The sequence below is a fragment of the Poecilia formosa genome, unplaced genomic scaffold, assembly GCF_000485575.1.
Source record: "Poecilia formosa unplaced genomic scaffold, Poecilia_formosa-5.1.2 Scaffold7, whole genome shotgun sequence".
Classification (NCBI taxonomy): domain Eukaryota; kingdom Metazoa; phylum Chordata; class Actinopteri; order Cyprinodontiformes; family Poeciliidae; genus Poecilia; species Poecilia formosa.
In genome coordinates this window covers 653,888-666,347 of record NW_006799946.1, presented here as the reverse complement: position 1 = coordinate 666,347, position 12,460 = coordinate 653,888, and the positions used below count along the sequence as shown (strand labels likewise).

Here is a 12,460-nt window from a genome sequence, read left to right as displayed (position 1 = left end):
ATTTATGTCAGCAAATAAAGCCAGTGCATGGACTCAGTTTCCATCAGGACTGGATGTTCTCACTTCTTTGTGTCCTTTTCAAAATGAATGTATTTAATTGTATTTAATGAACATTAAACATCTGGTGTAGAAAGGAATATCAGCCCTGTGGAACATAAACATGAGCAAAATACACCCTCAGGGATGACTGAGACTTAACTCTTTAAATAAAAAAAGCACTTTTAGTTTTTACTTTTAACAAAATAACTTTTAGATAACTTTTTAGATAACTTTTCATCAATTAGCCTTATCAGCTGAATTTGATCTGAATCTGTCTTTATGATTCCATTTTGTTGAATTAATTTGACTGTTTCCGCTGGATATGGATTGGGTCTGTTTGACTTGTAATAAGCTCTCAGAGTACATTGTTGTGAATTGGTAGCATAAATAAACTGAATTTATTATTTTTGTGTGTATCCAAGTAATGATTAATATGAAAATGGACAAGCAAAGAAAATCCAGGAGCAGGTATAAAAGCCATATCTATTCCTGGCAGGTATAATTTTAACCCCTTTGTAAATTAAACTAATTCACTTACAATGGGTTGAAAACAGCAAGAATAGAATTTATTGACGACAGTATCAGTTGTAAGTAAGTCAACATTATGAAGTTGTTCAGAAAACGTTACATATCACATCTTTCATTTGGAAATATTCCCGTTGTTCTGTAATTCAATCTTTTTTTTCAGATTCCATTAACATATTTTTGTTGTTGGGATGTTTCAACTATTTAAAACCATGCAGTTTATCTGCTTTCCTTCTGCACAAGCCGCTTTAATTTTGCTTACATATTTTAAATGGTTGAATTATTGCGTAACCAAAAGATGCATTCCTACTGAAGTTTGGATATTTCGGCATAAAGAAACGTGACCGTTTGTGTTTCACACGGGAAGGGGCAGATTCCAGCTTTTATCCCTTGGATTCTCCGTAGAAAAGTAGTGGCGTGTTGTATCAGTCCGCCACAGCTCCCTGTTGGACTTCTTTTTCCAGCGGAAGATTTTTTTTTGGTCCAACCGCGCGGCGCGTTTGTTTCAGGTGGAGCTGAGCGGTTCACTCAGAGGTAAAAACTACTGACAACATCCAGGTAAGCTTCACCTCGTAGTACGCTTCAGGTTTATTTCATGATAAATCCACGAAGGCTTTCTAAAGAAATATTAGTTTTTAGTTGGAGTGTGCGTTTAGGTTTGCGTGTTTTTATTGTTTTATTTTTATTGTGTTTGACGGGCTCTACCAGCTGTGTCTGTACAAGGGGTCACGCTATCAAGTCAAAGTATTTACTTTGAATCAACACTACATTGAGTGGTACGTTTAATGTCATATTTTTATATTTTCTTCAAGTTTTAATCAATTTTATTACAATTTCAGTTCATTAATTATTTCTGACCTATTTCAAGCTTTTGGCTTATGTTAAGCTTTTTTTTTTTTTTTTTTTCCAGAGCTGTATTTGTTTTATAAAAGACACGTATGTACATTTTTATGGATGGAATGCATTTAAAGTTAATTAGCTTATTATTTAAATTTAAAAGTGATTTTGTTCACTTTTAAATTTTGAACAAAAGTGATTTTGTTCACTTCTTATCCTTGGTCAGACACTTTCTGTTGTCTGTTTTATTTTAAGCTATGTTCTCGAAATGCTGGTTGACTTTAAGGAAAGCAAGTAATGAACACAGAATAAAAAACGGGTTACCCTTTCCATTAACTTTTTCATATAGGTCTAACTTTACAGCTTTTATGTCTGTCTTTCGTTTATGTTTAAGCAGAACATGATTTGATACGATTACAAGCTTTATCGCATGGAAACCAACCAACTTTCTTTTTGTCTTTTATTATAAATGAGTTGTTTTGCTTAAATTCGTTCAAATTTTTTCCCTTATGATCTTTACAAATTAAGCAGGGTTGTTTAATTAACACTGTCATTATTTATTAGAAAAAGATCAGTCTAAACTGAGAAAAACATCTCCTTCTCCTCATCTGAAAAAGAGATGCTTAGAGCTAAGTAAGTACACCCCATGACAACCACATGAAGCAACAGTCTGACTTGATCCGTCTCCATCATCCTTGTAGAGGAAGTTTCATTACTCTTAATCAAGCTGAGATCCAGACTTTGACTAAGCCATTCCAGGATCTTGTTTGTTTGCATGTTCTGCCAATATGCTGTAGATTTGCTTCTGTGGCTTGGATCATTGTCATGGTGTTGATCCAATTGGGACCAAACTGTCAAACAGATGATGTCACATTTGAATATAGAATATATTTGTTTTCAGAGGAGTATTTATTTCTACACTCTGTCTATTTTTGGTTTAATCTTTCCATTTAGTGAGTAATGTTTTTTGTAAACTTGTGATTAGATTTTGTCATTCTATTTTATCTGATAATTTTTTGTACAGTTTTCTCAGTACAGTTTTTTGCTCTTTAATCCAGTTTGAGTTTTCACAGAGCTTCCTCTCCTCTGAGTTACTTTATCTCAGTGGATGGGGAATATCATTTCTGAATATCATTGTACTGATGGATGCAGTGGCATGTTAGACATTTAAAAACCTCACAAAGTCATGGAACTAAACCTTAGGTTTTCCACCTTGCATGTTCAGAAATGCTATAAAACATTTGTTGCTTTAACTCTCTAACAGCAGAGACACTGTGGAACCGGGCGTAGGAAATCATAATAAATATGAGCTCTAGTTAATGACCCTAAAACCTTGGTCATTAATTAAAATGATATGACTTATGTCATTAACAACCTGGCGATATGACTGAGATTGTACTTTTGCTTCTTTCAAAATGATTTATGGATTTTGGTTCCATGGCAGCATCAATCAATATCGGTATGATTAAAAATATAATCAAAAGCAATGTTTTTTTTTTTTTGCCATTTGGTGACCACAGTTGCATTTAATAAACCCGCTGTATTGAAGAAAGTCTAAAATTTAAGTCTCATTTTAGAGTAATATGGACACATGTCAATATGCATCAACATGTGTATTCCCACAAAAGTATACTCTTGGTTTAAATGTTATAATAATAAATGCCACAAACTATATCAAGTTAACTGCTTTTACCTACCTCGTTACCTCCTGAATTTATTTTCTCATTTGATCATCTCTGCACTCGGTACTAACGTCAGCAGACTCAGGAAGAACAGAAAATATCTTTGTTCTAGAAACATCCTTGGTGTGATTGAATGATGGGACATCCGCCACCACACACTTGCATCGATCCAGCTCCGAGACTGGTCTGAGTTCAGTGTAATTGGATCTGACGACGACAAACGGGAGCAAGCAGCAGACGAACAAAAAGCTCGACTGTTCCTTCACAAAGCAAATATTCATCTTTGTGTGATTTTTAAACAGTATTGCTTTTTGATTTAATCGGAAAACTCAGTTTTTTTATGTAGCCTACAGTTCGTATCAGTACAGCCTGTTACTGATTAACCTCAGGGTTGGGAGAAACTCCACTTGTTGTCTGGTTTCTATGGTTTGTAGGTGCTACAAACCATATCAGCGACATTTCTTTCTGATTAAATATTTTCAAATCAAAAATATGTAATCAGAAAAACACTCCAGGATTGTGTGTCTAAAAGTGTGTTTTGACTCATATAGGTGGAATATTTGACTGATTGGGTGGAGACCACAGTGTTTCACAAGAGTTACCTCTGATGACGTATTGTGAGTCTTGAGTTAAAACCATCCCAGATCAGATCCTTCTCAGTCACTCCCTGTCTTTCTCTGTGAACAGGTACAGTTCCATCCACAACTTGCTTTTGGCTCCATGGCTGCTAATATGACCCCTCAGGGCTGCGGCCCTGACCTGGACTCCCTCTATTACAACCTGTGCAGCCTCAGTGCTGTCTGGGGCATCGTGGTAGAGGCCGTAGCAGCAGCTGGCATCGTCTTCTCCTTCGTGCTCTTCGTTTCGCTTCTGGCCAGCCTGCCCTTCATCAAAAACCCCAACCATAAAAACTCCATGGCTCTTCAGGCCAGCTTCCTGTTCTGCACTGCTGGACTCTTTTGCCTGACATTCGCCTTCATTGTGGGGAAGGACTTCTCCACCTGTGCCTCGAGAAGATTTCTCTTTGGGGTGCTGTTTGGCGGGTGCTTTGCCTGCCTCCTGATGCAGTGCATCAGGCTGAACATCTTGGCCAGGAGGAATGCCGGGCCCCGGGGCTGGGTGCTCTGGCTGGGAGCGCTGGGGTTGTGGCTGGTGGAGGTCATCATCAACACCGAGTGGCTCATCATCACAGTCGTTCGCCACCCGCTGCTTCCTGTCAATGCCACCACTGAACCCATCAGAGCCACGGCAACACCTTGCAACATTGCCAACCAGGACTTTGTCATGGCGCTGATCTACGTAATGGTTCTCATCCTGGCTACGGTCATGGCAGGTCTGCCCATCATGGCGGGCAAATATGCAGAGTGGAAAAAGGAAGGTGGTCTCGTTCTGGTGACAAGCCTGATCTCTGTGGGCATCTGGGTGGCCTGGATTGTCATGTACGTGTATGGGAATGAACGAACTGGAGGCCCGACGTGGGACGACCCGACGCTGGCCATCGCCTTGGTGGCAAATGCTTGGGCGTTCCTCATCATCTACACCATTCCTCAGATTTGCTGTTTTAATAGCGACGACGAGATCGAAGAAGACTACGGGGAGAACGCGTACACGAACCGGGGAGTCGGATATGAGACGATCCTGAAGGAGCACACCTCTCAGAAAATGTTCATGGAAAATAAGGCTTTCTCCATGGATGAGCCAAGCCAAGGTAAGTGGTCCTTATATCTATTCAAAGCTTTTGCTCAAAGGCTTTTTATAGCAGGCACTCTTGAATTCAGGATCCCAAGAATCTCAAGAATTAGCAAATCGAAACCACAGAGCTAAGCAGAGCTTTTTTTTTTTTTTTTACTGAAACATAAATTACAAAAAATATATTAAATCCCATTAAAAGTGGACAATAAAGGAGGTGAGGATGGTTTTCAGTTTCTATACAATTTGTAAATATTTTCTATTTAATATACAATCCTACCTATTAACCTAAAAAATGTGGTGGTATTTGTATTCACTCCCTTGACCTAAAACTACCTGTTGCTGCAGTTAACTTCAGGTATAACCCAAGGAAGATATGTAAAGATTTTTTTTTGTAAGTTTTGCTAGAAGAAAGTTCTAAATTTGATTTAGGTAAAAACTTTGACCAAGTCATTATATGTCATGAATATACTGATCCATTATTGTAGCTCTGGCTGTATGTTTAGTATCATTGTCCTGTTGGGAACTTTTTACATCCTGTTATATAATTTCTTTCTCGATTTGCCTGCAAATGGCTCCGTCCATCTCTATCGTTGTTTTTAAATGACCTTCTCTGTCCCCATTAATAAAAGCATGCCCACAGCAGGGCACCACCACCATATTCCACTGTGCTGATGGCACGGTACAGTGGATAATCAGTGTTGGGTAGCTTTATGCTTTTCACAAATTCGTAGAAGCCTTCCGTAGCAGTGATTACGGAATACTTGTACTTTGTGTTGGGTTATCACATGAAATGCCCATAGAATACAATTAAAGTTTCTGTTCAGTCTGGTTAAAGGTGAGGTCCAGATTATATTAAAGCAAACTAAATAGAAATATAAGACAAAATGTACAAATTGTACATACATACAAAAACCAAACAAGAAAAAAAAGTTTAATTAACTATTTTGAATGACGCTTTTTTTTTTTTGCTTTTACTGCTTTTACTCAAGTACTGAAGTGAGCTGTTGCTTGTTTTCATTATAAAAAGCATCAGTGAATTCCTCTAAAAACTTATTTCTGTCAGTCCAAGAATAACACAATAACTCAAGAAACGCCTAACATTATTTAAATAATGAGTCACGACCATCTTATGTGCTTTTCTTGAGTGATTGATGACATTACCTAACCAGTAAATATTACTAAGCATGTTAGATAACCTCAAGTTCATCTGTATGAGTGGTGTTTATGGTTTCCACAGAGCAAATACTGGCCCTGTCAACAGACTGGACATTTTTCTATTCTTAAACACCCTGATAGGTGAAGGGAGGTAAAGACTAAAACATGATGAATCGTTCACACCCACCGTCTCCTCCTTTTAAGTATGTCATCAAATCTTGCCATCAAAGCTTTATGTCCACATCCTTATCAGATTTCATTTAATGACGTGTGCGTTATGCGACTGTTGGAAGAACACCAAAGCAAACAGAAAATATTCTGAGAAGGTTGTTTCCTGTCTGCACACAGAATGCATTGCATTGCAGAAATATCTGTGCAAATATCTAATTCTGAGAAATGTATTGCAAATTCACCAGCGGTGCCAAGGTTTGATGATTTGCTTTACATATTTTATATGTGGAGAATATTCTTGGTTTATACAATGAGGCTCATAAGTTTATTCCTACTGAATTTATCATTTAGATTTGAGGGTTGTTTTTTTTTTTGTATCTTAACACAACTTGAACTTTATCAAATGTCAGTGAATATGATCTGAAACTTTCAAAGTTTCAAATTCTATTAAAATAAATATACTGTTGGCTATCTAGGATATATTGCATCTATATAGTTATAAAATTCAGTGACAGCTTCTGTTTTCTGACTTGGTCAAACATTGATTCCAGCTGCCTGAAGTAACAAACGTCAAAGAATGTTAGAATCAATGTCAATATATTTTCTTAAAAAAGTAGGATAATAACGAGCAACACAGTTTCACAGTTTTATGGTATTTGCACTAAAATGAAAGCAAAATGTATAACATGAAATAGTGATTATCACCAGTCCTCTACAATATAATTTAATGATTTTTGGTTTTTATGTGTAAACATTTAGAATGTAACTGACCGATACCTCCTGGGAGTACTTTCTGCAAATGTTTAGCTTGTTGACCAAGTTGCTTCCGACGGCTACTGTAGTCAGCCCGTGAAGCTGTTTGAAAGAGATGAAAAGAGGATATCTAACTTGACCTACTTCCGCGCACAAAAACAAGAGCAGGTCAAACTGGAACAAAAGCTTGACAATACATTTTTCTTTAAAATGCTGATGTCTTCATCTTTAATTTGACTAAGATTAACTCCTCACACATTCTATTTCTCTGTGAGCCATCAGGAAACATCAGTAACACCTGTTACTCTGCCTGAAAAATTTGACCTGATTACTGAAGGTTTTAGCAGTGTTTTTGTTCGCCTCAGATGTCGACACCCTCCTCTTAATGAGTACCCGTCGCCCCGCTCTCTGCATCCAATTCCCACTAGACACATTGCATCCTGTGTTTGCACTATTTCCGCAGAGAATAGGGCGTGGCAACGATTTTGTCAGAGGCAGAGTTGTTTGACGCGAAAAGGTGTGAAAAAGTAGCAATTGTTAGGAAGACCGCCAAAAAGCGAATGTACAATTAATGTCTTTCTGCCTTCTTTGCAGGAAACAAGCCTGTGTCTCCATACAGTAATTACACTGGTCAGATGCGTGCTTCGGTCTACCAACCAACCGAGCTGGCTCTCATTACCAAAGCAGTTGGAAATGTGAGTATTAAATGTTCCAAAGCCACATTTGAATGTGTCATCTGAGTTGCGGCTGCAAAGCACACTTTAACACACACACACACACCAGCACCCAGTCTTTTCAGGCTGTAGGCAAATAAATATGGAAATCGGTAACCTTTGATCATTAAGGCATTCTTTAGTTGGAAAGTGACAGAAAAAAACAAATGAGATGGACAATATTCAGAGTATAGTGGAAGACACATGTCTGTACATGGAAAGGGATGAAAAATTGTTACCCTGTAACTCTTCTCCTACTAATTAGAACAAAGCAAACCCAGACGCAACAATAAGTCAGTAATTGGCGGAAAGAACATTGGTTGAATATGATAAAATAATATTTCAAATGACATTGTGCATGTTATAAATACATATACACACAATTAGATGAACAGAAACGACTTCATAGATTTGAAACGCCAAATGTAACGTTGGGAAAAAGCTGCAATCATTTACGACATGATTCGAGACTGCTGCTGCATCCATGTCTTCAACGCATTTATTACAGGAAGTAAAAAATGCAAAAACAGAGAAACGGTAACTTACACGAGCGACCACAGAGACACAGAATTATTTGGAAAACCGTCCTGTTTTATTTAACCAATATACATGAATTGATACGCTGTGAAAAATGGAGGCATTGTTTTAGATATTTAAATATCTAAAATTTTGATGTGTTAAAATGACGCCAAAGAGGAGTACTATGTCATTGAGCTGGAAAAGATAGCTTGAATTATGACGTGGGATTGTAGAGAAAGCATCTTAACAGCTTATTTTTTGTGTGTGTGTGTGTGTGTGTGTGTGTGTTTTGTTTTCTTCTTCTTTTTTATTTTTCTTGTGCCTCTTGTTTTTACTTCACACAGCAACAACGCGAGCAGTCCTTTGACATGATCATTCCCAGAGCTTCCATGGCCTCTGCGGCCAACAGCGGGAGCAGTACCCCCTCAACACACACCGAGCCTGGGAACACTTCACGCTCACAGACAAGCGTAGGTCAACCCTCCGCTCCTCCTCCGACACTTCCCCTTTTCTTCGCAGTCCTCATTATCTCTTGCTGCCCTCCAGATGCCTTCCTATTCTCCGTTTCTGAGCATGTCGCTCTCTCAGCTCCTGCTGTGTCCATGGCAACTTCTTCTGCAGTTTGACCATGAATCACTTCTTTGTCTGGATTTTTTTTTCTTACCTTGAGCTGTCTCTTCTTTCATGGCCTCGTGTCTCATACCTGCTCTGTGCAGTGCTCAACACATATTTTCTTTTCTTGATGCAAATAGAAGAAATAATTCCAGTAAAAAAAAGGGACATTGGTTGCGCATTATCTGTCTTTTATGGGGCTGATTGAAAAACTAAGTCTCTATGTCTTCAAGTTTATTTAAGAGGCTCTGAGAAATTTGCAGTTTTCCCATTTGTTTAACAAAACCCAGTGCTGGTATAAATCTGTTGAAATCCACAATCCATACATTTCTATTGATTAAAAGGGTTAACTGTTAAATAATTGAAATACATGGTCTTATTGCATAATATTTTTTTAGAACTCACATGTTCAAATAACATTGTGTACTATGCAGAGGGTAAAATAAATATTGAACATATAACAATTTTTCATAGTAAAATGTTTCTAACAGTCCTATTGACAAGAAATTCTCACTAGATGTTGGTAACAATCCAAGTAACCAAAACCAATAAGTTTCAAAATGAAATTATGTGTAACAATGTGAAATACTATAAAGTTCCTTTTCTTTGGATTATTTTGTGCAAACTTTATTTAAAAACTTATTTCCACTAACAGACCCTAGATGACTTCGACTAGATCTGACTATTAATCAGATTACTTGTTGTTAGACAGTATTGACTAGAATCAATTAATCAAATTTAAATACAACAGCTTATGAGGACATTATTAAATATACTTTGAATCTGTTATTAAGACTCAGTGTTGTTACAAGACATCTATTCTATTCTTGTGACAACTTAAGGTGTGAAATGACTGTCTATTAAGGACAGATGTAATCATTAGCCATCAGTTAGCAACCAAAGTCAAACCAGGTGTGACATACTTTGCTGTCAACATTAAAACAGGTCATAATAAAAAAAACTGTCTAAATATATATTTATAAAAAGTGTTAGCTCTGAGGATAATGATGCTGTTTACTAATAATTGATATGTCATCAGTGATCACTGCGGTCTCAGATCGTTAATGGCAATATCAAGACACTTTTTATTCAAACTTGAAGTTTTAATAAAAACTTCAAGTTTTTATTGGAAAAAAATAAAAAAAATAAAAAAAAACTTGAAGTTTTTATTTTCAATAAACTTGAATAAAAACTTGAAGTTTTTATTCAAACTTGAAGTTTGAATAAAAAGTGTCTTGATATTACCATTAACGATCTGAGACCACAGAGAATGCTGCAGTTTTTCAGAGTTGTGTTTTATGTCTTGTTCTTTGACTTAAATAAATAACCACACATTTGTGTTAGGACAGTAATATTATATCGTTTGTTATGCAGAAATTCTAACATTTCTGTCTTTCTCTACAGGGTCAAAATTCGAATAGGACGGCCCAGTGGTGATCACTACTCTACACTTGCGGCTCGACTCGACACCTGCTATAACTTGGTCTCATTCCTTCTCATTTGCACTGGCTGACTGTATGTTTGCTGTTTTTCACGGTTCCCTAAGCTGGCTCTAAAAGGAACCCTATGGGCCCCGACACATGGAGGTGAATGTTAGATCACCCCGGTGATGGCGGTCAGATAAACCCTCTATTGACTGATCGTGCGGACCACTGGGTGTCGGACAGTAGAGGGCTTAATTCAGAGGAGAAAACCCAGGGATGAAGCTGTGCTTTCTGCAACAAAGTCTTTGTTGCAGAAAGAACAAAGACTTTCTGCAACAGACACCATTTGCTGACAACGAACTTTCAGCTCTCAGCTGCAAACACACAGATGCACAAGAATCGTGCTGACAGTGCAAGAATTTTTGGGACACAACGTACTTTATATTCACACTTCACTTAATCGTTGAATCGTTTTCCACCACCAAAATAAAAGAAACCAGTTGCAAGTGCTTATGATTAATGGCTGCAGAAATGTAGGTTCGATTGTAGGAGTAAATGCCACTAGTTATGTCTTCACAAAATTGAATTAATGTAAATACAGTATGTTTGTGTCGGTATCATTACTTATGCACTGCATGGAAGTATTGTAAGGGTGTGTATTGTAATTCTATTTAAAGTGCTGCTGTGTGTTGTTTAATTGTTTTAAATGATTTCTACCAATCAAGCAATCATGAGATTTAAGAACTGAATGGCTGTCTTGTTAATTTGCCTCTTTCTTCGGTCATTAAGTCACCAACTTTCTTGCACGTCACATTTATTATGTCCGAGTCTCGCCTGGGTCTCGACTCGTCCCAGGACGTTCCATTTCTCTATTCTTACACAATTCTTTTTGGATTTTTTTTTCGGTAGGTTTTGGATCATTGTCTTATTGAAGGGTCCTGTTATGCTTCAGCTTCAAGTTTTTTTGTTTTTTTGTTACAGGTCTCAGAATTTCCTTTAACAGTCTTATTCATGGTAGAATTCACAATTCCTGGTCTCTGTTCTGGTGAACTGGCCAGTTTCTCCTTCTACAAAGTATCCCCATCATGACACTTTCAACTCCGTCATATGTAAATGAATATATATGGAAAAAAAAAAGAAAAATCCGAAAATGTTTTACAACATAACCATGAAGAAAAGATACACAAGCACAGACAAAAATATTTCTGCAAATTGCCATGTGAGTGATGCATCAGGGTTTTCAGTGATCTCTACCGCAGACACTAGTGCGTTGTTATTGAGGGAATTACCGTGACCGACAGGCAGGCAGAAAACCAGTTTCACCCATCAGACATTTACCCCGAGAGTAAATATTGAATAGTTTCAAGGGAGCAAATCAACTCGGTAAACTCAATACTATTTAAAAAAAAACAGATAAACAAGCTAAATATAAATGTACTCATCTAAAATCTTCACTCACAACGATGCCTACCTTTATAGACCAATTGTTGGCTCGAGTTGAACGTCATGTATGGATTTTTGTAAAAAGCAAAAAGAAAAACTGCACCACTGTTGATTCAGTTAGCATTCTCAGCATAGATAAAGCTTCTCCTGCTTTTATGGTTGTTGTAAAACACGTCAGGATGGGGGATCATTATCTGTAGTGATTGATATGCTACTTCATTGTATTTACGTTTCAAAATCTTATCAGTCTCATTAATAAAATATTTTCCTCTCTCTCTCTAATCTTGAGGGACTGTCGTCCTCATCCTCACAGTAAGGATGCTCCTCTGAGGCTGGGATGCTGTTAGTTCTGTGGTTCAGTCTGAGGGTTTCTTTTGCTGGAAATCAGGCCCAAATCACACAAAAAAATTAGATTGTGGTCTCATGATCAGGCTAGATTAAATCTCACCACTGATGGTGAGATTTAATCTATTTAATCTACTTCACTTCCATCTTCTCCCTTCATCCTGGCTCAGCACTAGTGCTCACATACATCATCATGGCTACAGAGTGGATTTGCCACCTCTCAGATACTAGGAAAAATAGATTTGCAATTTTGGTTCCTTTCGTTCACACCTCTTAGACATGCATGCTTTCTGAAAAAGAGACACAATAAATCAATCACATTCAAAAGCTTAGTGTGTTTAACTTGATTTCTAACTAAACAGCTGTAAATGCTTCAATTACTTCACACTGACCATCATAAGAGCTTCAACTGTGGAATAAAAAGGTTATTTAAGATAAGTGGGAAAGACAGTGAGTCAAAGCTGGATGCAGCAATGAGCTGTTGGGACAGCCAGCTTCTAGCTTTTTAAAATATTTAACACATTATTATCCGCCAACAGTTACGAAGTGT

At 37.4% G+C, this 12,460-nt stretch overlaps 1 protein-coding gene across 3 annotated transcripts; it reads left to right on the top strand.

Annotated features, from left to right (window-relative positions):
* Positions 1 to 1,021: 1,021 nt before the first annotated feature.
* On the top strand, positions 1,022 to 11,259 carry gprc5c (G protein-coupled receptor, class C, group 5, member C). 3 transcript variants are annotated; one of them, XM_007570383.2, is made up of 5 exons: positions 1,023 to 1,122; positions 3,771 to 4,791; positions 7,449 to 7,549; positions 8,431 to 8,556; positions 10,103 to 11,259. In XM_007570383.2, the coding sequence occupies exons 2-5, from the start codon at positions 3,804 to 3,806 to the stop codon at positions 10,133 to 10,135; spliced, it is 1,248 nt and encodes a 415-aa protein (XP_007570445.1). In that variant the 5' UTR covers positions 1,023 to 1,122; positions 3,771 to 3,803; the 3' UTR covers positions 10,136 to 11,259. The 3 variants fall into 3 exon arrangements, with proteins under 3 accessions (XP_016536349.1, XP_007570445.1, XP_007570454.1); XM_007570392.2 differs by lacking the exon at positions 1,023 to 1,122 and adding an exon at positions 1,141 to 1,340; XM_016680863.1 differs by lacking the exon at positions 8,431 to 8,556 and having other exon boundaries at positions 1,022 to 1,122.
* The last annotated feature ends 1,201 nt before the right edge of the window (positions 11,260 to 12,460 follow it).